At 32.4% G+C, this 27080-nt stretch overlaps 4 protein-coding genes and 1 pseudogene across 7 annotated transcripts; 1 reads left to right on the forward strand and 4 right to left on the reverse strand.

The window, feature by feature from the left end:
- Positions 1 to 3034: 3034 nt before the first annotated feature.
- LOC107898338 (cytochrome P450 CYP749A22) lies at positions 3035 to 5203 on the reverse strand. The gene is made up of 5 exons (XM_016823850.2): positions 4951 to 5203; positions 4646 to 4872; positions 4341 to 4573; positions 3832 to 4210; positions 3035 to 3611 (listed from the first exon to the last, which is right to left on the reverse strand). The coding sequence occupies exons 1-5, from the start codon at positions 5018 to 5020 to the stop codon at positions 3183 to 3185; spliced, it is 1338 nt and encodes a 445-aa protein (XP_016679339.2). The 5' UTR covers positions 5021 to 5203; the 3' UTR covers positions 3035 to 3182.
- A 1623-nt stretch (positions 5204 to 6826) lies between these two features.
- On the reverse strand, positions 6827 to 10673 carry LOC107898739 (cytochrome P450 CYP749A22). The gene is made up of 5 exons (XM_016824261.2): positions 10398 to 10673; positions 10083 to 10309; positions 9781 to 10013; positions 8358 to 8736; positions 6827 to 7423 (listed from the first exon to the last, which is right to left on the reverse strand). Exons 1-5 carry the CDS (start codon positions 10669 to 10671, stop codon positions 6995 to 6997), a joined length of 1542 nt encoding a protein of 513 aa, XP_016679750.1. The 5' UTR covers positions 10672 to 10673; the 3' UTR covers positions 6827 to 6994.
- A 953-nt stretch (positions 10674 to 11626) lies between these two features.
- On the forward strand, positions 11627 to 14299 carry LOC121216150 (receptor-like protein kinase ANXUR1; annotated as a pseudogene).
- A 928-nt stretch (positions 14300 to 15227) lies between these two features.
- Positions 15228 to 21245, reverse strand: LOC107898738 (nucleolar protein 14). Its single transcript, XM_016824260.2, has 14 exons — positions 20866 to 21245; positions 20632 to 20766; positions 20221 to 20362; positions 19676 to 19758; positions 19415 to 19474; positions 19103 to 19315; positions 18573 to 18701; positions 17502 to 18176; positions 17221 to 17413; positions 16940 to 17133; positions 16472 to 16576; positions 16189 to 16328; positions 15793 to 16071; positions 15228 to 15696 (listed from the first exon to the last, which is right to left on the reverse strand). The coding sequence occupies exons 1-14, from the start codon at positions 21082 to 21084 to the stop codon at positions 15429 to 15431; spliced, it is 2835 nt and encodes a 944-aa protein (XP_016679749.1). The 5' UTR covers positions 21085 to 21245; the 3' UTR covers positions 15228 to 15428.
- Positions 21246 to 23032: 1787 nt separating this feature from the next.
- On the reverse strand, positions 23033 to 27018 carry LOC107898737 (truncated transcription factor CAULIFLOWER A-like). 4 transcript variants are annotated; one of them, XM_016824258.2, is made up of 10 exons: positions 26871 to 27017; positions 26531 to 26738; positions 24951 to 25029; positions 24796 to 24860; positions 24588 to 24687; positions 24456 to 24497; positions 24301 to 24342; positions 23885 to 24015; positions 23330 to 23437; positions 23033 to 23209 (listed from the first exon to the last, which is right to left on the reverse strand). In XM_016824258.2, exons 2-9 carry the CDS (start codon positions 26713 to 26715, stop codon positions 23335 to 23337), a joined length of 747 nt encoding a protein of 248 aa, XP_016679747.1. In that variant the 5' UTR covers positions 26716 to 26738; positions 26871 to 27017; the 3' UTR covers positions 23033 to 23209; positions 23330 to 23334. The 4 variants fall into 4 exon arrangements, with proteins under 4 accessions (XP_016679747.1, XP_016679748.1, XP_016679746.1 ...); XM_016824259.2 differs by having other exon boundaries at positions 23033 to 23437; positions 24456 to 24461; positions 26871 to 27018; XM_016824257.2 differs by having other exon boundaries at positions 23033 to 23437.
- Between the last annotated feature and the right edge of the window lie 62 nt (positions 27019 to 27080).

The raw sequence follows: 27080 nt of genomic DNA on the forward strand, positions 1-27080 counted from the left end.
TTTATTTCTTTATTCCTTACCTATTATATATGTATACATATAGTTTATTTCAAGCTTTTTTTATATATTTATAATTCTTTAAAAATCGTTATATATTTATTTCAAATTATTTTATATTTTAAGTTATTGTATATTATGTATTTCGAATAACTCTCTTTATATTACCTTTGAACTATTAACATTATAAAATATATTTATATTGTCTATTTTTAATTCTTTTACGTATTATATATTTTAAACTTCTTATTTATTACTTTTAAATTAAATTGTATATTATTTATTTTAAAATTATTTTATATACCTTATTTTAGACCCATTCTACTTATTCTATATTTTACACTTTTATTTGTATATATATTATCTATTTTAAAATTATTCATATAAATTTTTTATTTGCTTTGTATAATATAGATTTTAAAATTCTTCTACATTATTTATTGTAAACTCGCTTTATGTATTATTCATTTGAAATTGTTTATCTATTTACTTTAAAATTTATATATATATATTATCAAATTTTAAATTATTATATCCATTTTAAATTGTTTGTTTACTTGTTATTGTATATAATTGATTTTTTATATATTTACTTTTTGTTATTTTTGCTCGTATTATTTTTACTCGCATTATCGTAATTGTTATTTCGTCACATCAATTTTTACCCGAATTCGAAAAAAAGGGAAAATTTTGGAAATAAAAGCAATACTCGATACTTGGGATCTTCGAGAGAATTGGGCCCTAACGTGCTGGGTTCTAATTTTCTGTTGAATCTAAATGCTCGAGAATGCTCTTTAATAAAAAAACATAAATAAAAACTCATTATCGGGATTTCAATATGTTGTGTCCTAACGCGTTGGATATGATACGTGGTTTTCTCGATATGAGGATTTTTCGAAAGTAAAGGCAATATTCCGTATTTAAAGAATTCGAGAAAATCGTGCCCTAACTTACTGAGCTTCGATTTTTCTCGTTGATTCTAAGTAATCGAGTATCCTTTTAAAATTAAAATAAATGAGGTTTAAATAAAGAAATGAAAGGCAAGCTTACTCTCAAAAATACGAGGTGTCGTGTCCTAACTTACTGGATGTAATATCTTGTTACTTCGAGATAAGGATGCATTTTCCATTTTGATTTATTCAAGTAATTTTAAAAAATAACACATATAAGGAGGGATCATATTTTTAAAATTCTTTTCGAGTTTTTAATTTTCGACACTAAGACACTGATTAATCAACTAGGTACCAATTTTGGGCGTATCGAGGGTGCTAATCCTTCCTCGTGCGTAACCGACTCCCGAACCCATTTTTCTGAATTTTGTAAAAAAAATCGTTGTTTTGATAAAATCTAAATCGTTTATTAAAAACAACCGTTTTACGAGGTGACCCGATCACACCTCATCAAAAAAGATTGGTGGCGACTCCCATTTTTCGTTTTATTTTCAAAATCCAAGTTGACCCCGTTTTCATCAAAAAAAATGGTGTCAACATTTTCAATGTTCGGGTGTTTCATGTTGACGGTGCTTTAGTTGTTCTTTGCATGTACTAGTTTGTTCTTATGGAGGTTTCGCTCTTGTAATAAAACTTATCTTATAGCTGAGAAAAAAAAAACCTCTCACATTAGGGTTTGAATTTTTTTATCCAAAGTAGTCTCTGAAAATGGTATTGTTCCCACATCGGGGCTTAAATTTTTTTTGTCCAAATTAGCCCTTCAACTTGACAATTGTTCTCATATCGGGGTTTGAACTTGACAATTATTCTCACATTGGGGTTTAAATTTTAAGGTTTTCAAGAAAATATCAAGGGCAAACTTGGACAAAAAAAAGTTCAAGCCTCAATGTAGGAACGATTCCCTAAACTTGGATAAAACAAATTTAGGCCTTAATGTGGGAACAATTGTCAAATTTAGGGACTAATTTGGATAATAAAAAAAATTCATGCACTAACGTGGAAGTAATTGCTAAATCCAAGCCCCAAAAAGTAATTTAACCTTTTAAAAAAATAGTATATTTATAAATATATATGATTAAGTTTTTGTTTGGCCTCTCAAAAATTTATAATTCAATTATGTTGTCTAAAAAAATTGATAGACTAGCCCTTGCTTGTACCTTTATTAACATTTGAGTATATTTAGGATAATGATGATTATGGGATTTGATACATTAAGTAATAGAATAATCGCAAAGGTATTACATTGTTAATCTCCTTTTTGTCCAAATGAAGACAAGCTATCAAAGGTTGTTCACAAATTTCATGCCGGTAGTTACAAAGATTAGGTATAGAAAAAAATTGTTCATAACGGAACCGATTATTAAATATTAAAAACATTAAAAATTTACTTATTTAATTACTAATTAATTAAAGGTTAAAATATGAATTAAGTCCCTGTATTCTTCATAAATTTGAAATTTAGTTCCTGTACTTTATATATTTTAAAATCTAGGTCCAACTGCTAATATTGTTAAAATTGTTTTGTTAGATTTAGGTTCATTACTACGCTATTTTTTTAGTTACATGGCTACAAAGTGAGTATTTTTTTATTTCAAAATATCGTACCAACAAATTTAACAAAAAAATTTAACAGTGTTAATAGTTTAACTTGATTTTTGAAATCCAAAAAGTAGAGAGACTACATAATTGAAAATAAAAGTATAAGAACAAAAAGTCCAAATTTGTGAAAAGTATAGGGACTTATGACATATTTCAATCTTAATTAAATTCTGTCACTAGGTGTGTCCTTTTTGGTCTAGTGTGAAGAATGCAAGAGACGATCGCCCAACATTTTTAGCGATAATAATGGAGAAATGATGGAGAGAACAATGATTTATGTGATTTGATCTGTCGGTTGTGTTTACGTTTACAAAATCGTAAATACTTTTATGGCAATTATTACCTTGTTTTTATAAGTAATAATATCTGACACCATAATTAAGTCCAGGTAACATAGCTTGAGTTTGAACTTTAAAGACATTCAACTCGATTTATAAATGTAGATAAACTTGAATGGCAAACTTTAAAGAAAAAGTCACGATGTAGTCGTTATTTTATTTTATCTAATTATTTTCATTATTAATATTTTGTGCAATTGTTCGCAATAACAATTATTACATCTGTAATCCTTGTGCCTAAGTATGCGTAGATATTGATACAGAAGCGGCTATTGCGGTAAGAACTTTAGGCATCACTCTATAAAGGGTGAAGCATTACTTGAATACCGTGTTGTGGTTGAAGCGTGATTATAGGAAACGGTGCATGAACGTAGGCCGGGGAGAGAGTAAAGGCGTAGCGTTGGAGAATCATTGAGAGAGCGATCTTTGTTTCAGTGGTTGCAAAGCTCATACCGACGCAAGATCGAGGTCCCATAGAAAAGGGAATGAATGCTGCTGAGTTGTATTTGGTAGCACTGGCGATGCCTTGGGCGAATCTCTCTGGTTTGAAAAGATGTACATCGTCTCCCCATGATTGAGGGTCGTGGTGAAGAGCCATGATTGGGATCATTACCTCCATATTTGCGGGCAAAACGAGCCTTCCCAATTGAGCTTCTTTTCCGACCTTTCGGATCACGGCAGATACAGGAGAATACAATCTCAGGGTTTCGTTGATGACCATGTTCATCTGCCACCAAAACCAATTTCATTTATTAAATACAATGTCAATTTTGAGTTTAAATCAATTCGAGTTCAAGTTTTTGTCAATCGAGCAGGGATGGATTTTAGTTTGGATTAATAGTCGAATTTTCGGGTTTGGGTCAAATTTGAAATCTCTACTCTACCCTGATTCTTAATTGGAAGTACAATATGCTAGTAAAACTCTTAGAGATTGCAGATTTCCTTACAACTTTTAGTTTGGAAATGCCTTCGGAATTAGGATTTCGGTCACCGAATGCCTCGAAAACCTCTCGTCTTGTTTTTTCTTGCCATTCAGTATGAATTGCTAAAACTAAGACCGTCCATGCCAACAAGGAATTAGTTGTTTCTTGACCGGCAAAATAGAATGTTTTGCACTCATCCACTAGATCCTCGACGGAAAATCGAATTTTCTCGTCAGAATCACGATAAGCATTTATAAGCAATCCCAGAAAATCATTGCCGAAATTGTCGGATTCTCCAACCGATACATTCTTTTCCCTTCTCTTAACCATTTCCATCACACGGTCATGTATTCCTTTAGCAAGTTTCTCCGATTCTATTTCATCCGCAGTTTTCCATATCATGCTGTAAAAGAAGACAAAGATATAAGCTTAGATATGTTAATTGGATGACTCGAGCTAGTTTTTGTTCAGGACAATTTCAATCTTGTCAATTTGAGTGAGAATTGAGAAGCCATAAACATGGAGGAGCATACCTGATGCCAGGAATCTTAGTTTTGTAGTAATTGTTGATGACTAGTATCGATAATCTCGTCAACATCTCGAAAATCTTCTTCCCTTCCAAGTAATTGCTACCGAAAGCCGTTCTCGATATCACTTCCGCAGTCAACAACCTAAACTCCTCAAACACTTCCATCTCTTCACCTTCTCGGCCTTTCCACTTCTCCAACATCGTCTCCACACTAGCAATCACTGCTGGATTCATATTCTACCACCCAAAAAGGAAAAAAAAAACCATCAATGTCCTTTTTTTCAGTCACAGATAAATTCGAAGACTTACTTTTAAACTCTCTCCATGAAAGGCATGATTCGCCAACTTCCTTTGCCTCACCCATTTCTCACCTTCTGTCGCCACGAGTCCGTCACCCAGTATCTTATAAATAAAACTCGAATCATCCTTCCTTTTCGGGAAAGACCCGTCGTTGCTTTTCAGTATCTCTTTGATTATTTCGGGTTCGGATATCACCAGTTGAGCTTGATTTCCCTCCCATGTAAGATAAATATTCCCTAAATATTAAAAAAAAAAACCATTTTCAAATGAAAATCATATATATATATGAAAAAGAACATGTAAATCATCATCACCATAAGTGTTGATCCATGAATGAATATGAGGAATAACTCTGGGGACTATATTATGTGTTAAGGAAGCCATGGGTTTGCTTAAAGCTTCGAATCTAAAACGAGAAGAGGCTTTGTTGTTGCCATGGATGAACTCATATGGAGGTCCTTTGATTCCTTGTAAACTCAGTGCTTTTTGTATTTTCAAGGGCGTCCACCAATATTTGTGAAGGAATTTCAATAGAAATAAGCTTAAAGAACTTGCGAGGAAGATTAAAAACTTGGATGTTGAATCCATTTTTGGTATCTTGAACAATGAATTCAAATGTTTCTGGTTATACATATATAATTATGATGAGTCTCTCTCTCTTTATTATAATCGGTAAAATTTTGGTTTTGGTCCCTCTAGATATTCAAATTTGTGATTTAATCTGTGTATTTTAATTTGATATAATTTGATGTTCTATTTTTATAAGGTCTAGAATTGTTGATTTCGGGTTGACTTTGGGTTGGGTTACTTTGGGTTTTAAAATTTCCGGATCATTTTGGATTTAGTTAATTTCGAGTTTCAATCAATTTTGAGTTTAGGATTATTTTGGATTCAACTCATTCCAAGTTTGGATCATTTGGCTTTGAGGCTGGAGTTTATGAGTTTGGGTCATGTCAGATTTTGGTTACTTCAAGTTTGGATGATTACGGGTTTGAGGCTCAAGTTTTTCAAGCTGGGTCATTATTGATTCAGGTTTGAGTCATTTCGGTTTAGAACTATCGATTTAGTAAGTCAGGTTGATTTTGGATCAAGGCAATTCAAGTTTTAAAGGTTTTGGATTCGAGTCATTTCAAGTTTGGGTCATTCGGGTCAATTTTGGTTTTCGTTTTTATAATATCTAGAACTATCTTCAGCGGGTCAAGTTGATTTTGGATCGGGTCAATTCAAGTTCTAAAATTTCTAGATCATTTTGGATAAGGTAATTCGAGTTTGGATTGTTTTATATTTAAGTCATTTCAAATTTGGGTGATTCTAGTTTGAGGCTAGATTTGTATCATTTCAAAACTTATAAGTTTTATCGAGAAACTGGAAATTTTCTTGCATTGTTGATGTCATTTGAATTTAGAATCTTGTTTTTGATTTGTAGGATAAATCCAAAATCAGTCGATAGAAGAAATTTAAATAATAAATATACCCATTTCATGAAACAAGAAAGAAAAAAACAGACATAAAGTCCAAATTTCCTGGAAAATGTCATAAATCGAAGATTTATAAGACAAATAATATACAACGTTTGACACTTACAATTTTAACCTTAATATAATCTTCCAATCATCATCAACCCAATGTCTTGCTTTGCTATTTTGTCCTTGACCTGTTGGAGCTTGAAACATTATGGCGTTGTATGTTCATGTTGAGTTTGTATACAGGGGGAAGGCAAAATAAAAAAAAATTAGGGGACCAGAAATAAATTATAATTTTACTATTAGATTATTTTATATTTTCTAATTTAAAAAATAGCCGTTAAATAAACTCTGGAGCAACTTGTCAACCATCAATATCTTGATTCTAATACAACTCAATCTTTATTCTCTAAACATTCCACGTAACTTAGTTTCCGAATACGTATTGTATCTCTTTATTTGTTGCAACTAAATCCTGTAAAAAAATTGCACACTTGCAATGTTACTTTCATTGTTACTCTCGGTGTTGTAACACTTAATAGGTATGGCTTGATAAGTCAAGAGTGTTAAGAATGCAAGAGACAACCACCCGTTATTTTCAATAGCAATAATAACGGAGAAATAGTGAAAGACACAAAAATTTACGTGATTTGATCGGTCAATTGTGTTTACATTTACCAAATTGTTGACCAAGATTTAAAGAAATAAATTTAAATAAATATTTGGGAGTTTCGAATCACGAATTTAAATAAAAGTCACAATTTAATCGTTATTTTACTTATAGATTTTAGAGTAATTGATTGCAATAACAATTATTACGTTTGCAATCCAGACGTTGAAGTATGCTTAGATATTGATATAAGCAATTATTACGATCAGAACTTCAGGCATCACCCTATAAAGGATGAAGCATTACTTGAATTCCGTGTTGTGGTTGAAGCGTGATTACAGGAAATGGCGCATGAACGTAGGTCGGGGAGAGAGTAAAGGCGTAGCGTTGGAGAATCATTGAGAGAGCAACCTTTGTTTCTGTGGTTGCAAAGCTCATGCCAACGCAAGATCGAGGTCCCATCGAAAAGGGAATGAATGCTGCAGAGTTGTATTTGGTAGCACTAGCGATGCCTTCAACGAATCTCTCCGGTTTGAAAAGATGTACATCGTCTCCCCATAGTTGAGGGTCATGGTGAAGTGCTATGATTGGGATCAATATCTCCAGATTTGCAGGCAAAACGAGCTTTCCCAATCGAACTTCTTTTTTGATCTTTCGGATCACGGCAGCTACAGGAGAATACAATCTCAAGGTTTCATTGACGACCATGTTCATCTGCCACCAAAATAAGTTTCATTTATTAAATAATAGTCAGGAGCAAAGTCATAAAATTTTTTTAAGGGGTCGGAAATTATATATTTCCATAAGAGGTACAATGCAATTTCACCATTGTATTAGTTAATATCTTTATATATTTTTAAAGAACTGAATCAAAATTTTATCATATTTGAGGGGACAAAGTGTAATTTACCATGTATTAGAGGGTAAAAAATGCAATTTTCTCATTTTAAGGTGGTCAAGGCCACTACCTGTCCTCAGTAAGAAAACACCTTACTAGTACAAACATAAGTTGGCAATCAGGTTGAGAGGAGTGATTTTTTGCTCGCCTCTACCCTAATGGATGAATCAAATTGGTTTTTGATTGAATCAATGGTCAGATTTAGGGTTTAGGTCAATTTTGGATTTTGGTCACCTTTTGTCCAATTTAGTCGAGTTTGAGGATTGAAATTTTTTGAGTCAGGTCATTTTAAGTTTATGTACTTCAAGTTTAGATCATTTTGGGTTACTTGTTTGAGATATTTTTGGCTTGAGTTAGCTTTGAATTTAGATTCAAGTTGGATGCATGGGTTCAAATTGTTGCCATTTTATGGTAAAATCGAGTCACGTAATCTACTTAACCAAAGGCCAGAGTAATCTAAATTTGAACTTAACCCAACTTGTTTTGACCATAAACCATTAACATCCCAAACTCGTCCAACCCTACTTTGAAAATGACTTCAATCATAAATGACATGAACTTAAAATGATGTAAACCTTAAATAACTTGAACTCAAAACTAATCTAAATTTGAAATGACTCGAATTTAAAATGACCAAAAAATTTAAAAGCCAAATTCGCCAGTCTAAATTGACCTAATTTGAAACTAACCCAACCTGCCCGATTGACTTAAAGTACAATTAATGCACTATTGAAATTGATAGAGACTTACAATTTTTAATTTGGCAATGCCTTCAGAATTAGGATTTTGGTCCCCAAATACCTCAAACACCTCTTGCCTTGTTTTTTCTTGCCATTTAGTATGAATTGCTAAAACAAGGATCGTCCACGCAAGCAAGGAGTTGGTTGTTTCTTGACCGGCAAAGTAGAATGTTTTGCACTCATCCACTAGATCCTCGATGGAAAATCGATTTTTCTCGTCGAAATCGCGATAAGCATTTATAAGTAATCCTAGAAAATCATTGCCAAAACCGTCAGATTCTCCTGTCTCTACTTTCTTTTCCCTTCTCTTAACCATTTCCATCACACAATCATGAATTCCATTGGCAAGTTTCTCCGATTCTATTTCATCCGCAGTTTTCCATATCTTGCTGTAAAAGGAAACAAAGGTATAAGCTTAAACCTTTCAATTGAGTGGATCTGTTGGTTTTAAGTTGAGTCAATTTGGATTGAATCACTTTTTAGTTCATTTCAATTTGTGTCAATTTGACGTTAGAATTATTCAAGGGTTTTGATTAAATATGGGTTTGGTATACTTTTTCATTGGCTGGGCAACTCATCCAAACCGGAAGACTCACCTGAAATATGGGAGGTATTGGACAAAAGTACAATGCTAAGAATTAGACGAATTTAAAAGATGGGCCGAGCTTGAGTTTCAACATTCAATGTCTATGCTCGTCTCAACTTGTTTTATACTTCTGTAATATATTTTTATTTTGTTTATCTATACTATGCCATTTATATCATATACAATTAAATATATAATAATACAATACTACGTAAACATTAAAAAATAGCTTTAGCTTGAACATTCAAGGCCCGAGCCCAGTCTGACCCGACCCATTTTAAAGTTTATAATACTTTATATTAGGTTATTTTTATATATTATGTAATTTAGAATACATTAAAAAAATAAACTTATACTAAATATATAATATTACTCTAATGTAAACATTAAAATAATGTTAAGATGACTATATAAAAAATTTCAATAAATAAAAGTCTTTTGCAAATATGGGTGTGTTTGGGTAAAATTTTAAGCTCATATTTTGGGTCGGGATGGGCTTTGAAAACATAAAGTATATTAATATCATGCTTAGGTCCGACCCGATCCGGCCCATGAACACCTCTAATTCTAGATATTGTGTAAAAAAAATAGATATAATCAGAATATGTAATGAGATTGTTTAATAAAAAACTTGAGTTTTTCAACTTAAGTCTTTAGGAGTTCGAGTCATTTGAATTTTGATGGGTTCATGTTTAAGTTATTTCAAATTAATTGTTTGGGTAAATTTAGATTATGATGGTTGACTGTTTATGGTTGGATGAAATTGATCAAGTCAAATTATCTAGTTGAAGTAGAATTAAGATATCTAAGCTATGGTGGTTGTGGATGAAAAAATGGATGGAGCTACCTGATGCCAGGAATCGGAGTTTTGAAATAATTTCGACTAACTAGTATCGCCAATTTCGTCAACATGTCGAAAATCTTCTTCCCTTCCAAGTAATTACTACCGAAAGCCGTTCTCGATATAACTTCCGAAGTCAACAACCTGAACTCGTTAAACACTTCGATCTCTTCGCCTTCTCGACCTTTCCACTTCTCCAACATCGTCTCAACGCTAGCAATCACTGCTGGATTCATATTCTGCCATACACACACACCATCCATGTTACGTCGCGTTTATGGTGATTACAGATAAATTCAAAGCCTTACTTTCAAGCTCTCTCCATGGAAAGCATGATTCGCCAACTTCCTTTGCTTCGCCCATTTCGCACCTTCGGAGGTCACGAGGCCTTCCCCGACGATCTTATGAATAATACTCGAATCATCCTTCCTTTTCGGAAAAGACCCGTCGTTGGTTTTCAGTATCTCTTTGATTAATTCGGGTTCGGATATCACCAGTTGAGCTCGATTCCCCTCCCACGTAAGATAATTCTTCCCTGTTTTTTTTTAAAAAAAAGGGAAATGATTAACATTTTCAAATGAAAATTATATACATATGAAAAAGAACATGTAACTCATCATCACCATAAGTGTTGATCCATGAATGAATCTGAGGAATAACTCTGGGGACTATATTATGAGTTAAGGAAGCCATGGGTTTGCTTAAAGCTTCGTATCTGAAACGGGTGGAGGCTTTGTTGTTGCCATGGATGAACTCATATGGAGGTCCTTTGATTCCTTGTAAACTCAGTGCTCTTTGTATTTTGAAAGGTATCCACCAGTACTTATGAAGGAATTTCAGTAGAAATAAGGTTAAAGAACTTGCCAGAAAGATTAAAAGCTTTGCTGTTGAATCCATTTTCGTCTGTTTAAGAATGAATTCAGATGTTTATATATATATTTGAAGGCTGAAGTGAAGACAAATGCTACAATTAGTAAGAAATCAAAATTTCATTGACATTTGACATTTGGATTAAAAAAAATAAAAAATTTAATTTCAAATAAAAAAGTTTCGAAAAATAATAGTTTGAGTTGTCATCCATCCACTTCCCAAATTTTCAGCAATTTTATGAAATTGTATTATGTTACCATAAGATTTTTTAAAATTTTTTAATAACTTTTTATAATATTTTCTAAATGATGATGTGGGACAATCTTAAAGTATCACGATATTCAAATTAAAGGATCAAATTGAAAAAAATTATCAAATTTTAAATTTGGACCAATTTGAAAAATTTTGTTAAATTCAAACAATATATCCCTAAAAGATTTTATTGCATTGTTGTTGTCATCTAATTTAGAACCTAATGGATGAATCCAAATCAGTCTATAGAAATATATATATATATAAATAATCAAAATTTCCCATTTCTTCAAACAAGAAAAACAAGTAAAAGAACAGACATAACATCCAAATTGCATGGAAAATGTCATACATCAAATGTTTGTAAGACAAATAATGAAACATCATTTTACACTATACGTCTTAACCGTAATAGTTAATATAATCTTCTAATCATCATCAATCTAATGTCATGTTTGGTATTTAGTCATTGTACGTCTTGCAACTTGTAACATTATGACATTGTAACAATGCTCTAAATGAAATTTAAACTTTTTATAATAATAATAATATTTTTTTTTCTTTTATCATATTTGTGAAAGAAAATTTGACTTTTATTCTGGAGAATAATAATTTATTTACAACTCCTCGAATATGTAACAGTAGATATATAAATTAATTAATGAGTTTAATAATTAGCAATGACCATGAGTGTAATACTCACTCCCTATCCAATCATTGGATCTAAGATATGAGATGTTAGATTCGTTGCCGGAACAACTACAACTTCGTTTGCATACCAAATAAACAATTTACACAAGTCATTAGGTTCAAATACTTAATTATATGTTATTTATAAGCTTACAAAAGCTCTTATGAGACACCGTTGTTAATTGAAGAAATAAAGTATAAAAATTTCAAAATACCGGGGTAACATAGTGACCATTTGGGAATCGTGTCGCGACATTGAAGGCAAAAGCTTGACGTGGCGACTTCAATTGAGGTGAGTCAATTTACGTGTATATTGTTTATACCAGCAAAACTAATCCACTCTATTTCAATAGATGTAAACTTATGTCTCTTTACGTGTATATTGTTTATACCAGCAGCACATGCTGCACCTAAGGAAGTTTATACCACAGCTAGAATTTCAGTGTCTCGTGAAGGTAACATAACCTGGTCACTCCCCGTAGATTTTGTGTTCAGTTACCTCATCAGGTTGCACTTATACGTGCAGAAAAGCAGGAATTTTGTCGACGAAAATGGAATGGCTGTTCATGTTGATGTTCATACCAATACTTCAAGTGGTGCCACTCATGCAGAAACCAGCAGCTTAATTCAGGAGATGGGAGTTCCCGTGTATAGAGATTTTATTGTGAATCTCTCGAGAAAACACCAGGGGGATGTGTTTGTCTCAGTGTCCATACAATATAATCGAAGTTCAGTTCATAATGTACCGTTCTTGAATGGGTTCGAAATCTTCAAACTATCTGATGAAAGCAACTCTCTTGCGGGATCTAATCCATTCAAAGCAAGAAAGGTATCTTTATCTGCAAATCATTTTATCGCTCGGATTGTTTATTGTTGGTGTTGGAGGCAGTAGCAAGCTGCTAAAGCTTTGCTTGGACAGCAAGCCCAGAAGAAACAATCGAAGAAGAAAGAAAATTTGCAAGTGGAAAAACAGAAAAAAGAAAGTTTTGAATGAAGACAAGCTGAATCTTTCATTAACATGATAATAAGGCATTAAGCCAATACATATATTAGTCAACTTGAAAAATAAAACAAGTAAACAAGTAAACACCTAATCAGCCACCTAACACCACTAATTTACATTGAAACTTGCAAGATTAACTTGCTCACATAGCTTTGCTGATTTTTCAGTCAATCAACATCAAAACATTTACCTACTAAGTTCAAAATGAACTTGGTTACAAAAGAATTATAAGACAACTAAACAAAGCAAACAAGTCAGCAACTTCAAGTTTCAGTTGCTGCACATCAGGGCTCGATTGCTTGCTGCCTTTTCTTGTGCATGGCCACCTTGTGATCTGCTTGTTGCATGAGAATTAACTTCAACATTTATTATATACTTTTAGCAGTGGTTGGTGTAAGTATATATTCGGCCGTTATTTCTTTACAATTACCATTGCCATCTAGCTTTAAATGGAAGATCAGAACAGTTACATGTTTGCCATTGTCAAAGGACTGCCCACACTTCACTCTTGCGGAGATAGAGTCGGCAACCGAGAATCTCGGCTGCTTTGTTACTTGGTTCGGGGGGGTTGGGAAAGGTATACAAGGGGTTTGTTAACAACAGAAATACGCTGACTGCTGTTGCTATAAAGCGTTCGAATCCTGAATCACGTCAAGGTATCAATGAATTCCAAACCGAAATCACCATACTTTCGAAGCTTCTACACTGCCATTTAGTGTCCTTGATCGGGTGTTGCATGGAAGCGAATGAATCGATCCTCGTTTACAGTTTCATGGCGAGAGGTGCATTAGCAGACCACCTTTACAAGACCAAGGAATCACCACTTCCATGGAAGAAGAGGCGGTGCAGCTCGAGGACTGCATTATCTCCACACGTCGTCAGGGAAGCAATGTATCATTCACCGTGATTTGAAAACTACAAACATCCTATTAGATGAAAATTGGGAACCCAAGCTTTCGGATTTCGAACCATCGAAAATAGGACCAAATATGACAATGACAGAATCTGAAACTCATGTGAGTACTTGGATCCAGAGTATTATCAACGTCAAAAACGGACTGAAAAATCTGACGTCTACTCGTTCGGGGTTGTGCTGATTGAAGTGTTGTTTGCTAGACCTGCCGTATTACAAAGTATCAAAAATGAAGAAGACTATGGCAAGGTGAATTTGGCTGATTGAGCACTAAATTGTTATCAAATGGGGACCCTGGAACAGAACATTGACCCTTTCTTACAGGGAAAGATCAACCCTGAATGTTTTAAGACATTTACAGGTATAGCAAAGAAATGTTTGGTAGACAAGGACGCAACAGGCCTAGTGTGGGGGAAATATTGTGCAACTTGGAGCTGGCATGGCGGCAGGAGCTGAAGAGTTCATTGATGGAAGCCAACGGAACTCATGGAATGACTGACGTTAATTTTACTCCGATGATTGATGGTCAACAGTTGTTCCCCGCCGGTAATTCGGAACCAACCCCAGGTGTTGAGTTTTCAGAGATCATCGTTCCTACCGGACGTTGACAAGTTTGCATTCGCTGATTCTATAACCCATGTTTCTGTTTTAGGTTACTCTAACACTTCATTTATCATTTCTAGCATTATTTTTTCGATGTCCTGCTTGTTGGGGGTGTATAAAAAATTCTAAACACAAAAAAATCAAAGCGAACTGAGTTGGAAAAATCGAATTTTTTCATATACTCGGCTTTATAATTTAATTAATTTTCACATTCGATTTAATTGATTTATTCAATTAATTTTTTATTTTAACATTTTAAATCGAATAAACCAAATAAATCAAACATGAAAATCAATTAAATCGACTATTCACTTGATTTAAAATTTGAGAACAGAATAATTAAACAAACTTTAAAATCATAACTCATAAAATTAAAAACCGATAATTCTTTTACATACTCAAACCCAAGTTTAGACACTAAACTTAAAAATCCATTAAAATTTAATACCCTTAAAAGTCCAAACCCATTAAAATTAAAACCCAATATCCATTAATATTTAAAATCTAAATTGAGATTTTATTTTTTATAATATTCATTTTAATTATTATTTAATATATATAAAAAAACTCTATATACCTATCTCAGAAATTAAATATTTTTGGAATTCATTAAATTTGTTTAATTTAATTTTTAATATTTTTTTAATGAATTTGAAAGAAAAATAAAAATAAAATACAATATACTTATTTGAAGAAAAAACAATTATTTAAAAAAATTAAAAGAAATAAAATTACAAGTAACTCAATTAAAAAACGAATCAAACAAAAAAAAAATTCATTCGGTTTATTTAATTTTGCTCCCTGAATCAATTCAATTTATTCGGTTTACATACATGGATAATTTGATTTTGATATATAAAAAAATTTGTCGGTTAAAATATCATTAAAACCCCTAATATAAGAGTTAAATTATATTTTATCTCATTTATTTAAAATAACCAGAGTTACACGTGTAACTCATGTAATCTTTTTTTTTTTAATAAAAGGAACAAAATACACTCTGATCGGCCTGCCTGCCGTTGATTTAGAAATGTGAATTTTACAGTCTACAGGCATATATAGACCTAAAGCATGAAACATAAGATGGAAAAACAAGTAAAACACGAACACGACATGACTAGATACATTTCGAAACCTTAAATATGATTACGACACGAGATAAAATACGAACACGTGATGAATTACACAAAAATTGCTAGGCTAGTTGCTTGCATGCCAATCCACTAAAATACAATCAAGAATCTCAAAATTCTATGTCAAAACATCTTAAATTTGATGAGCTAATTCAAGGAGCTTTGCATTAGAAATTTACCTATATAGCTTTCATCTCCTCCTCTTCTTACTGCCTTTACCTAATTGTCCAGATTTAAAGGCATGTTCTTGTTCTTGCAAAAATGCTATCGCCCTTCCATAGTTAGCTGCTCTTTCCTTTTCCACTAATTCCTTATCTCTTTGCTTCGCCTCGTATAAGAAATAATTGTCTTTACGTAACTCTCGAGCCGCGCCTTTAGCTTCGCGTTTTATCAGTTTTTGTAGCTTTCTTCTCTCAGCTCGTTCTCGATCTGGATCGTAGTCTCTACCTTTAACAAAGCTGCAATGTAACATGGGAAATAGACCATTAGTCCCCCGAGTCTAAATATCATTGAGATGGGAGGTAAAAGTTAAAATTCGAGCTAATGTGATTTACTTCTCTTCGAATTTTGGATTAAGTAATTTGATAGGAGCCGGCTTCTGCTTGCGTAGCTGAAATGGTCTCCGCAGCGTATGAATTTCGTCGGCTTTCTTCTTAATGAGTTGAGAAACATTGTTGAACTTATCTTTCAGTGCCTTCGGCATGTGTTTCTGCTCCGAAACTTCAACTAATAATGTTGCAATTGGTAAGAAAATTTCGGGAAAGGAGTTCAACCCATCATAGATCTCGATAAATCCTTGCAAAGTTTCAATCACAGTTAGCAGTGCACTAGCCCTGAAGATAAACGCAATGAAAGGGAAAAGTCCATATAAGTCGAAAGTTACCTAGGACAGTAGAATTAATGAAATGAGACAAAGAAACCAACAATGAAAAACAGCAACAAGTGCTGACCTGAAATTATCCGAGCGGAAAAACAACGAGTCATCTGACATTTCCATTACCATGAGGAAATTCAGAGGATTAATTTCATCCACACCGTCATGTATGCATAATAAGGGCCTGAGTGCTTTCAGTTCCATAAAATGATAGAACTGATAAGAAAGAAATGTACATAAATAGAACAATTTAGTCCAATAAGTAGCACGAGAAAACAAATTTATTAGGAAAAAAGAAACTGTTGTCTAATTATGTTTACTATTATTGTTCATAGGCTGCAATGAGGAAGTTAAAATACCTGTGAATCTTGCTCGGATGCTAGTTTGTGGTCTGTAGCTGCCATCAACAGAGTTCGGAGGAACATAATAGCTTCAGGACAGAACTTCCGAGATTGCTTCGTGAACTACAAATACCAAGACTTATCATGTAAGGAACGGCATATATATCGTACGTTCGTAAACATGTGAATCAATTTAGTAAAATCCTTTTGTAGTTGTGGTTTGTGGCAATGCCTCGGTTCGAATCTGGCTTTACAAGTTAGGGACCTTAAGAATACAAGTGATTGGACAGATAAACTTATAAATACGAATTTCATTTGTAACACAATTATTAAGCAGCGTGCTTTAAAGTAACTGATTTTCATACGCTCAATAAACAAAAAGAGAAGACCATTATCTAAGATGTCATAAGGTGCGTGTAAGAAGAAACTTCAAACTCTTACAAGACAAGTTCAAGGATAGAGTGAAAAGGATAAACATGTACATACCATGAGAATCATGGAACATAAAAACGAACCAATAGCGACATCTCGACCCGACATAATGGGACAACGCATCAGATACTCGCACATTAACAATAGTGCTGGAGTTGTTACTACATGACGATAATCAGAGCATGGAAAAATCATGGACCATAACCTCAGGAGAAACAACGTTTTCAAGGTAGGCCAGCATCCATTTTCTGCAAATAAAATAAAATGCATCTTATAAGGAATTCTACAAATATAATGAAGTTAGGGCAGTGACAAAGAATCAAGCAATCACATACCATGGTTCTTGAGAGCCTCACAAAATTGTACGCGAGTTCGTAAGATTCGCTCACGAGCACATATTGCGGAGAAAAATGGGATCTCCGTACTCATCTCCATTATTGGCTTGACAAGCAAATTCGATAACTCAAAATTCAAGGGCTTTTTATTTGCTAACACAGCAAAATATTGCAAAAGAACACCATAAAATACCTGGTAAATAGAAGATATATCAGTTTTAAAATGAAGGTGCCAATCTCAATATTGGTAGGATATCAGAATACCCCATAAGGAAACTTACTTGCATTTTCTTCCGATTTTCTGCGGCAAGCTTAATTGCATTGCTTGCCCGAATTCGATTGATAATCACAATAACGTCATCATTAGAATGATTCTCCAATAAGGAAGACAGTTCGTCTAGGTTCTTTGGAGCTTCGATTATAAACGGAATGTCCGGCTTTGCTGAAGTATGTTTGCCACTTGCTTTGGGTTTTTTTGCATCCACGGACTCTACACATTTCTTAAGTTCAGTTTTGTTTGTTTTGTTACGGCTTTTTTTATCCACATCTTCATCACCAATGGCCTCATCATGTTCATCGGTCTCCTCATCCTCTTCCAAATCTGTACCAACATTGTCATCATCGCTCTGCTCCCAGTCCTTCAAAGAGAGAGTCTTTTCACATTCATTTTCATCTTCTTCTTCTTCTTCAGATTCTTCATCTTCATCGGTATCTTCGGCACTTCCCAAATCTTCAGAATCATCCTCATCTTCATCCTCGGAATCATTAGCATCTTTTCTTTCAAGAATCTCATCAACCCAACCCTTTTTCTTACCAGGCTCATCATCAAGTGCAAAGGAGTCACCAAGATCATCTCCCGAGATAGCCCTTGGCCTCTGAGCATAATCTTTCTCCGCATTTTCACCATCTTCATCACTAGAATAATCCGTTGCTAACATCCTCTTTTGACGCTCCTCCTGAAATTTGGGGAATCCTATGTAAGTTCTTAAGCAAACATGCTAACATAGTGTCTTTAACATATATAACCATGAAAAAATAATAATAATAATCAAACATTCTAACATAGCGTCTTTAACATATATAACCATGAAATAACAATAATAATCAAACATTCTAACATAGCGCCTTTAACATATATAACCATGAAATAACGATAATAGTAGTTACCGTATCAAACAAAATCTTATTTCGAACCAATAAAGCACAAGATAAAGCCCTGTTTTACGTGGATTTCCATCTCTCGGAAAAACTCTATCAACTGTAATAGCTACTAAATAGCTCTCCAAATAAAACTATAGCATGCAAAAGCAAATATAACCAAAAGGAAGTAGTTGAGCTTTGACCACAGATACCTCTAATCGCTCGAGCCGCTCCCTTTCCTCTTGGGCAATCTCTTCAGGTGTCTTTGTCCTGTCAGATGGCCGAGCACGCATATCCAATACCATCTCATGGACAAGTTTATCATACGAATCAGGTTGTTCCTGTCGGTAAAAAAGGGGAAAAATGCTTAATTTTGATGCACCACTAAAAGCAAGAACATACTAACACTAACAGTGAAGAAATACGGCATGCTAAAGTAAGATTTCAGAAAACAGTAGCAAATAAATGAAGATCAGAACTTTGCATGGGCAAGAGCACTGATCAGCATGGCCAGTTTAATACCATGTGGATTAAACTTCATTTTTCTTTTAAATATCCGTGTCTAAAACTCCAGTCTGAGACACAGATACAGATATATGAGCTCAAAGGATCCTCCAAATGCAACAGAAAACTTAGAAAAATCTCACCATACCCGTGCTGGATACAGGTATGCATCAAACAGACACCCAAGTAAGAGTAACATAAGTTTAATAAGACCCGACGTAGAACCATAACTCAGTACCTGATTATTAGTTTCAGCTTTCCGCATAACGGCTAACTCTTCCTTTTTCACATGGTCATCCGGAATACTCTTGTTCACGAGAGCTTTCAAGGCATTCATTTTGCCTGGCTCAGTGAGAGACAATAAGGCTTGGGACTGCACTAAAGATGAGAAGCTCTTATCTAATTCATCCATCAGTTGCTCGTTTTCTTCTTTATCTCTAGCTTTTTGTGCCTGGTACAAAACAAGGAAAAAAATTAGAGACCAGATGTCAAGACACGACAACAGTTGGGAAACAATAGAGTTACCTCTATGGGGCATATGAAATTTTACCTTGAAAAACTTGCTCTTCAAAATAACCTCTTCCATTATTTCCTTCTTGGATTTGTGCTTCTGTAGAATGAAAACCATCAATTTAAACTATGTTTCAAGGCATCTAATATAACACTGCAAAAAGGACACGCTCTGTATATCATATATAACCCTAATGAGGATAAGACCAAACACAAATGACCGATAAAATTGAAATTGCTAAGCTGACCATCAAACACAACTACAAACAAGTGTTTCTTAATGAAAGAGAATAGGCCTTACATTTTCTTCTCCTTCTATCAAATCCCCTTCCAAGGGATCCTTGGCACTGTGAGAATTAAGGCGCTTTAAGACCGTTGACCGCTCTGAAAAGGCGAACAAATCATCACGACCATTAATGTAGCTTAAAGAAATAATATGAAAAAAGGTAAAAATATTCAGATAAAGAATAATAGATTGGAATGTACATAAAGAACAGAACATCCACCAAAATACGCAGAAATATAGTAAAAGGAGAACCGAGAAGATGACAACTCAGGCCTAAACTAAATTACTGCATTTGCATGCATCATTAACAAAAACAAGCTTTAAGCTTATTGATAATGGCAAGTACATATAGAAGAATACAAAGTTCTTGCTGTAGACCGGAGCTTTAAAGACAAATAAGCAGGAACTATGACCACTTCCATGTGTTACTGATATGTAAAAGCTAACTAGTTAAACAATACATTGTCTAACAAATGAAAAAAAAGTTACTAGGAAATTTGGATTATCTATAAACAAATTATAAAGCATCATCATAATGAACAGCAGAAGTTTAATCTTACTTTCATCAGCATAATTATCGTCACCGGACAGCATTTCATCCTCAAAATCATCCCTCTCCGGAAGGGAACCAAATTCCGGAGCATCAAACTCATCTTCTTCTCCATCTGATAAATTGAACTTGCTCTTTTTTCCCAATTTCAACTACAGAATCATATAAACTTAATCTCAACAGGTATTCATTTTCCAATCATGCAAATAGAAGTAACCAATACAGCACAGGCTAAACTTGAGTACTATAAAGATTCAATCAATATATTATTTAGAATGTTAAAAATATATTTTTTTATCAATGAAGGAATATTCCAGCTTCCATTCTCCCATTATGTTCAAGCAATGCTCAATTCGACTAGACTTCAATATTTCACTTATAAACTACATACACACACAAGCATTTAAAAAGAGAAAACAACCTGACGTTCACGTTGAGACCTCAAGATACCCTTTTCAAACTCTCCCAAGTCATCATTTTGTTCACCAATTCTCTTATCAACAAAAACAGAAGACTTTGTACTTTGCTCATACTCTTTCAACAGTGTTTTCTTCCTCTGAAACAAAACCGCCAAAAAAATCATATCAACACACTAACAAATATGGAGCAAAAAAAAAAGTTGAAATTTTTATGGGGGATAGAATTTTATAATTACCTTTTGAATGGCGAGGGAACGTGCACGGCCGATGCGGCGTTCTTCGCCTTTACGTTTCTTGCCGAGTATGTCGAACTTGCGACGGGACCAGATGGTTTCGAAAGGGTTAGGCTTTTGAGACTTGAGCTTCATGGAGATGGCATCTGGATCGGATTTTTTGTGGTGTTTTTTGTTTGATTTCTTCTTGGTTTTAGCTCCGGCGGTCGATTGCTTAGCCATGGCTAAGCCGGCGTATCTTTGTCGGTCTCGGCGGCGGCGGGAAATTTAATGGGTTTATTTTGGCGGAGGAAAATATCGAGGGGGAAAGACAGGGTTTTTCAGTTTTAAGGTTTTGGGTTTTGTAAGAGCTTAAAGAGGTTTATCGTTGATGGGCTTTGGCTGAGACATTATATGGACCTTTGCCTCATATAATTTCTAAGGAGTTAAACAATTTGGTTTAATTACAAAATCGGATCCCAAATTATACCTTTTTTCACTTAAGTACTTAAAGGTTTTTTTTTCAAAAATATTCAGAATAATTTGAAAAGAAATAAGTTATTTATGATTAAAAATATGATTAATATTTTATTAAAATTATAAATACATAAGTGCCTTTATGATTATACATTGACTAACTAAGTTTTAAGTTAATATAGATTAGCTAATTTGTGTGTTAAGATTTTGAGTGTTAATTTTTACTTTATTTGCTTAGAAAAAAAAACTATGATGTTGAAAATAAGGATGAATATCAAATTCATATATGAATTTTGGTCTAATGTGAACTTTGATTTGGTGCAATTATACATATGAAACTTGAATCGTGATTCACATGTATACAATAAACTTTGATTTTGATTCAATTGTACACATTTAAAGAAACGAATACGTACATTTATTTTTATATCGGATTAATATAATTGTTTGTGTATGCAATATATCAACATGGAATGGTGTTAATTCGATAATGCTGCTAGTGATTTCTAAAAATTGAATTAAATCAAATTTTCATTTATAAAATCGTAAAAAATCAAAATTGAAATATGGCATTACATATTGAACCAAAGTTAATATATCATTTTTATATTTATCTCATCGGAAATAAATCGATTTTATATCACCGTTCAATTCTAATTACCAATATCTCATTGTATAATATGAATTTCAAACATTTATGATTTGGTATCTCTCCGAAAATTATGAAAAATGTTTCATTGGAAATAATATTCGAAAAACTCTAATAATCCGAAATAAATTAAATCACGAAATTTTATCAAAATATATTTAGCATTGCTTTTAAAAACAGCACTTTTTCAAATTATCTTTTGAACACTTACCTTCATTTACCATCACAAAAAATAAATTCCTTTTATTTCTCTTTTTTTTAATATTTAAAATATATAAAATTATATATTTAAATTTGTAAGAATTATTTTTATATATGATATTAATATTTGAAATATGATTTATATCTTCAAATTAAAATTTATAAAAATTTACATTAATTACTTAAAATATTTAAAATTTATATTTCATATATCAAAATATTAATAATAAATTAAAAAATTATACTTTTATTATAAGTTTATATATTTATCAAACTTCTCAAAAATCACTTTTTTTTTTAATTTCTTTTCAATGAACACTTTGTAAAAGCAAAGATATCCTAATTAAACCTTGTTTCTCGAATACATAATTTTTATAAAATAGGTCTTACCTTAGTTTAATAAAATTAACCCCTTATATAGCATAATAATTAAATTATTTTTGAAAATGAGGGACTTGCCAATTTAGTTTTTTTTTCCTAAATAAACATCAAACATACAAAATTTTTAAAAAAAATTTATTTTGATAAAATTATAAATGTTGTTTAGGTTGGTAAAGATCAAAATAATTTTTGAACAAGGACTATATCCATAACTCACGAGACTAATGGTAGAATTTGACCTAATAGATTTAACTGCTAAAGTTTAGTTTAGACCCAAATTTTCAAAATTCAAAAAGTATATGATCTAAAAACAACTAATCAACGTTTACCGGTCTGATTATTTAAGCCTTTTGCATGGCCATAGAAGTGATCTGAAGTTTTTAGTTTCTCCTAGACTAAAATAAAACTAAATTAAAATATTAAACTAAACCATAAGGATTAGTAGCAATATTTGACCAAAGTTACAATAAAAAGCCTGGATAATTAATAAATTGGAACTTGATAACTAATAATGGGAAATCCGAGATCCATAGATATATTATACACTTATCATAGACATATATATATATGTCAAAGTAGTAACATACATAAAAAGCCATGAGTTTCCAACAAATTTCTTTTTCCTTTTAGCATGCCATGATAATGCAACTCCATTTCTGCCTATATTCACACAATCCAAAACTTCATAATTAGCTGCTAAATCAAAGCATTCTCATATATACATACATGCATGCATGCATGCATACAATGTATATGTATATATGTATGTATTTAGAGTACCAGTTTCATGCAGCAAAATATCCCAGATGGCAGGTATAAATAGGTTCAAGGGTAAGGTCAAGTTCATTCCTCCTCACTTGATCAGTTGCTTCTTCCTGGTATGTCCCACTGCATCAACACAAATTCCACTACCAAATTATCACCATTTCCATATATATATATATAATCTTCTTTTTGGCTGATAAGAATCTATGTTACTTGAATTTTTTGTTTTTCTTTGAGATAATATAATTTGGTAGTCATTAAACTCGACAATTAGGTTCATTTTGATACTTATATTTTTTTCTATTTTGGTTCGTGAATTTAGCAATTAGAATCATTTTGGTCATTAAATTTGAATTCTATCAAGATTTGATTATACAACTAGTGTTAATGGAACATGATCGGATAAAAGAAAAATGGAACTAGTTGTCAACTTCGAGTGCAAAAGTGGACCAAAAGTAGACAAGTTCCAAAATAAACCTAATTATCAAGTTTAATAGCCAAAATTATATTATCCCTTATTTTTTTATTTTTTTGATCGTGTACCGAAAGAAGAGAGAGAAGAAATGTTACCCGATATTCAAACAAGGATGCGGCGGCTGAGGCAGCAGGAAAGATGTTGATGTGTTGAGGCCAAGCTGCTGTTGGTGCTGCCCCCACTGCGACTGCTGTGCCTGCGCCACCGTTTTCTCCCTTTCCTTGATCTGCAAATGTCACATGGATGTTGGACACGAATACTTTTAGAATCAATAACGACCCAAAGCAACATTGTAAGAAACCATGAATGCCGAGCAGAAAAAGAGTAAGAAACCATGAACATGGAAAGAAGGGTAATTTCTAGCTCAGTTGGCATCAAATCAATGATGTATTCCTAGAGATTGCAAGTTCGATTAGACTTAGACACGTAATGTTGGGTTCGGGGGTGTAGGGCAGATTAGGAAATATATATATATATATATAGGCATATATGTAAAAGAAGGGTAAATCACCTGCTTTGCTAGCATGGCGTTTTGCTCCTGTATTGCCTTCTCCTGTCAAAACAAATTTATGTAATTGTAGGACAATAAAGAATATTTTGCTAGGCCTTTATATATGTATATATATACACATTGATAAGCAAAACATATGTTGTGAAAGGCTTTACCTTTCTCTGCAACTCAGAGATTGACTCGGAGATGAGTTGGTTCTACAAAAACACATAATTTCATCACTAGAAAGAAAAAAAACAGTTCTAATTGAACAATTTTAATTGTAAAAATTTTTAAAAAAAGATTACTTTTTTAGATCGAATGTGTTTAATAGCAGTATCAAGCTGTTGTTCCAAATTCTGTAGCTCCTTGAGACTCAGTGAGTCCAAATCTTCTCCCATATAGTGCCTGCAAAAAATTGCAAACAAAACCCTATGTTACTCGGATTTTTAAAATACTAATATCTTGTATCCATATCTAACACTAATCCAAGTATATATATATATAGAATTATACCTGTGATTTTTCTGCAAGAGGTCAACCTTAGCCTTAAGTCTATTATACTCCATGGACCAGTTGCCCTGCAGATTTGTATACCATAACATTAACACCCATTTTTTTTCCTTTTATGTTATGTGCTATATATATATATATGTATAAGAATTATATACCTGAGGTTGAGATTCAGTAGCAACAAGCTGTCTCTCAGCATAGGAATACCTTTCATAGCGTTCAAGTATCTTTTCCATACTGAGTTACATGCAGAAAAAAGGTTCATAAATTTGAAAAAGAAATGAAATTTATTTATTTTTCTTTTAAAAATGTAAAGACAATTTTAGAACTTATAAACCCTAATTCACAATTCCATTTTTCAAGTTGCAAGGAAAGAACCAAACCCTAACAAATGTGAAGTTTACTTTACTTCTACAATATATTATGCAAATATTTGCTCTAATTTATTTTTATAAAAATAGATTCAAAAATATTCGAATCCATTATCAAAATTTACATTTATAATCAAACAATCTTTAACATGTACATCAAGAAAAAAAAAATCACTCAATAAATCAAAACCAATAAATTGCTACTACTTATAAATGTTCATTGTTTATTAGTAAACTCTATGTAAATATTTTCTATATTATTTAATATTTTTTTAATTGTAAAAAAAATTAAGATATAAAATTTGAGGTATAAATTAGGAAAATTTTTTAATATCTATAAGTAATTATTTTAATTTGGAACAGGTAAAAGCTCAACTAGTAACTTACTTATTCTCAATAATTTTTTTATAAAAAATTGAAATTTTAAATTATTTTGAAAACCATAAATAGATAATTAAAAATATATATAGCCCACATATACACCCCAAAAAATGGAAAGAAAAAATAATAACATTAAAGAACAAAAAATTTGAGAGAATTTTCTGTCTTTTTTTCCCTGGTAAATTGCTTAAATTATTGAATATTTAACATTTTAAAAAATATTTTTTTGTTTAAACTATAAAAAAGATGTATCATTTTTTAGGGTTTTTAGCTTAGGTGTGGGAGTTTCTTGAACTAGAAACAGAAAATAAAACCAGAGAGGGTTTAGGTTTCAAGAGCTGCTGAAGAAGAAGAAGAAGAAGATATAATTATGTACCCCAAAATAATACCAAAAAAAGTGTGTAAGTAAAAATTAAAAAGGAAATGAGGAAATGAAAATAGGGTTTATTTAAGTATCAAATTAAATGCTGAGCAAAAAAATATCAAATTAAACATTTTTTTCCAAGAGAAAAATAAATTATAAACAACATATAAACATAGGGTTAGGTATTTTTTTCTTATCTTTTATTTCTTGGTATAATTTAGTTCATTTAATAGATTTTTTTTTGTATTTTCTCCTAATTAAGAAAGTTAGACCATTTGAACATGAAAAAAATAAAGAATCATAAAAAAAGGGAAAAAAATTATTGTTCTTCCATTGGTCAATAACTTCCTTAACCAGATTTGACAAAAAATTCTTTCTCACAAACTTGGTCATTCATTTTAGTACTTTCATGATCCTTTTACATGTTTTTCATTACACAAACATGTCCTGTTACCTAAAATGCTACCTCAACATGTCTTAAATTCTTTCACCTGCATGAAAATACATGAAACAAGCAATAAAAACCGAAAACCGAAAAAAGAAACCCAGATTTTTAAAACATGGATCTGCCGTTGAGATACGAAAAAAAAAACAAAACAGAAATATTATTGTTTTTTTTTACCAGGAATCAGTTGAGTACTCAAAGAGTTTGCCTTTATGGGAGAAGACAATTAAAGCAACTTCAGCATCACAAAGAACAGAGATCTCATGAGCTTTCTTCAATAAACCAGCTCTTCTTTTGGAAAAAGTAACTTGTCTGTTGATCTTGTTTTCAATCCTTTTTAATTGAACCCTACCTCTTCCCATGATTTTTTTTAAAAAAAATATACCTGTAAGAAGAAAAAATTGTTACACCAGAAACAAAGGAACAAATAAACCCAGATTCTTTAAAACCAAAACGATATGTGTGTGTGTGTGTGTGTATGTCTATATATCTATGTATGTATATGTGTTGTGCGTACCTAAGTTGGGGAATTTTTGTTGTTGTTGTTAGTTTATGTTTTGAGTTCTTATGATTTTGCTAAATATGAAGTGGTTTTCAGAGAGTGGATGAGAAAAAAAATAGAACATATATAGAATTGGGAAATGAAGCAAAACAAGAAAGTGAAAACCAGAAGAAGAAAAAAATGTGGTTTTAGGGCAAAATCAGAGTGGTTTTTTGACGGATGTGC

Source organism: Gossypium hirsutum, chromosome D04 (genome assembly GCF_007990345.1).
Source record: "Gossypium hirsutum isolate 1008001.06 chromosome D04, Gossypium_hirsutum_v2.1, whole genome shotgun sequence".
NCBI lineage: Eukaryota > Viridiplantae > Streptophyta > Magnoliopsida > Malvales > Malvaceae > Gossypium > Gossypium hirsutum.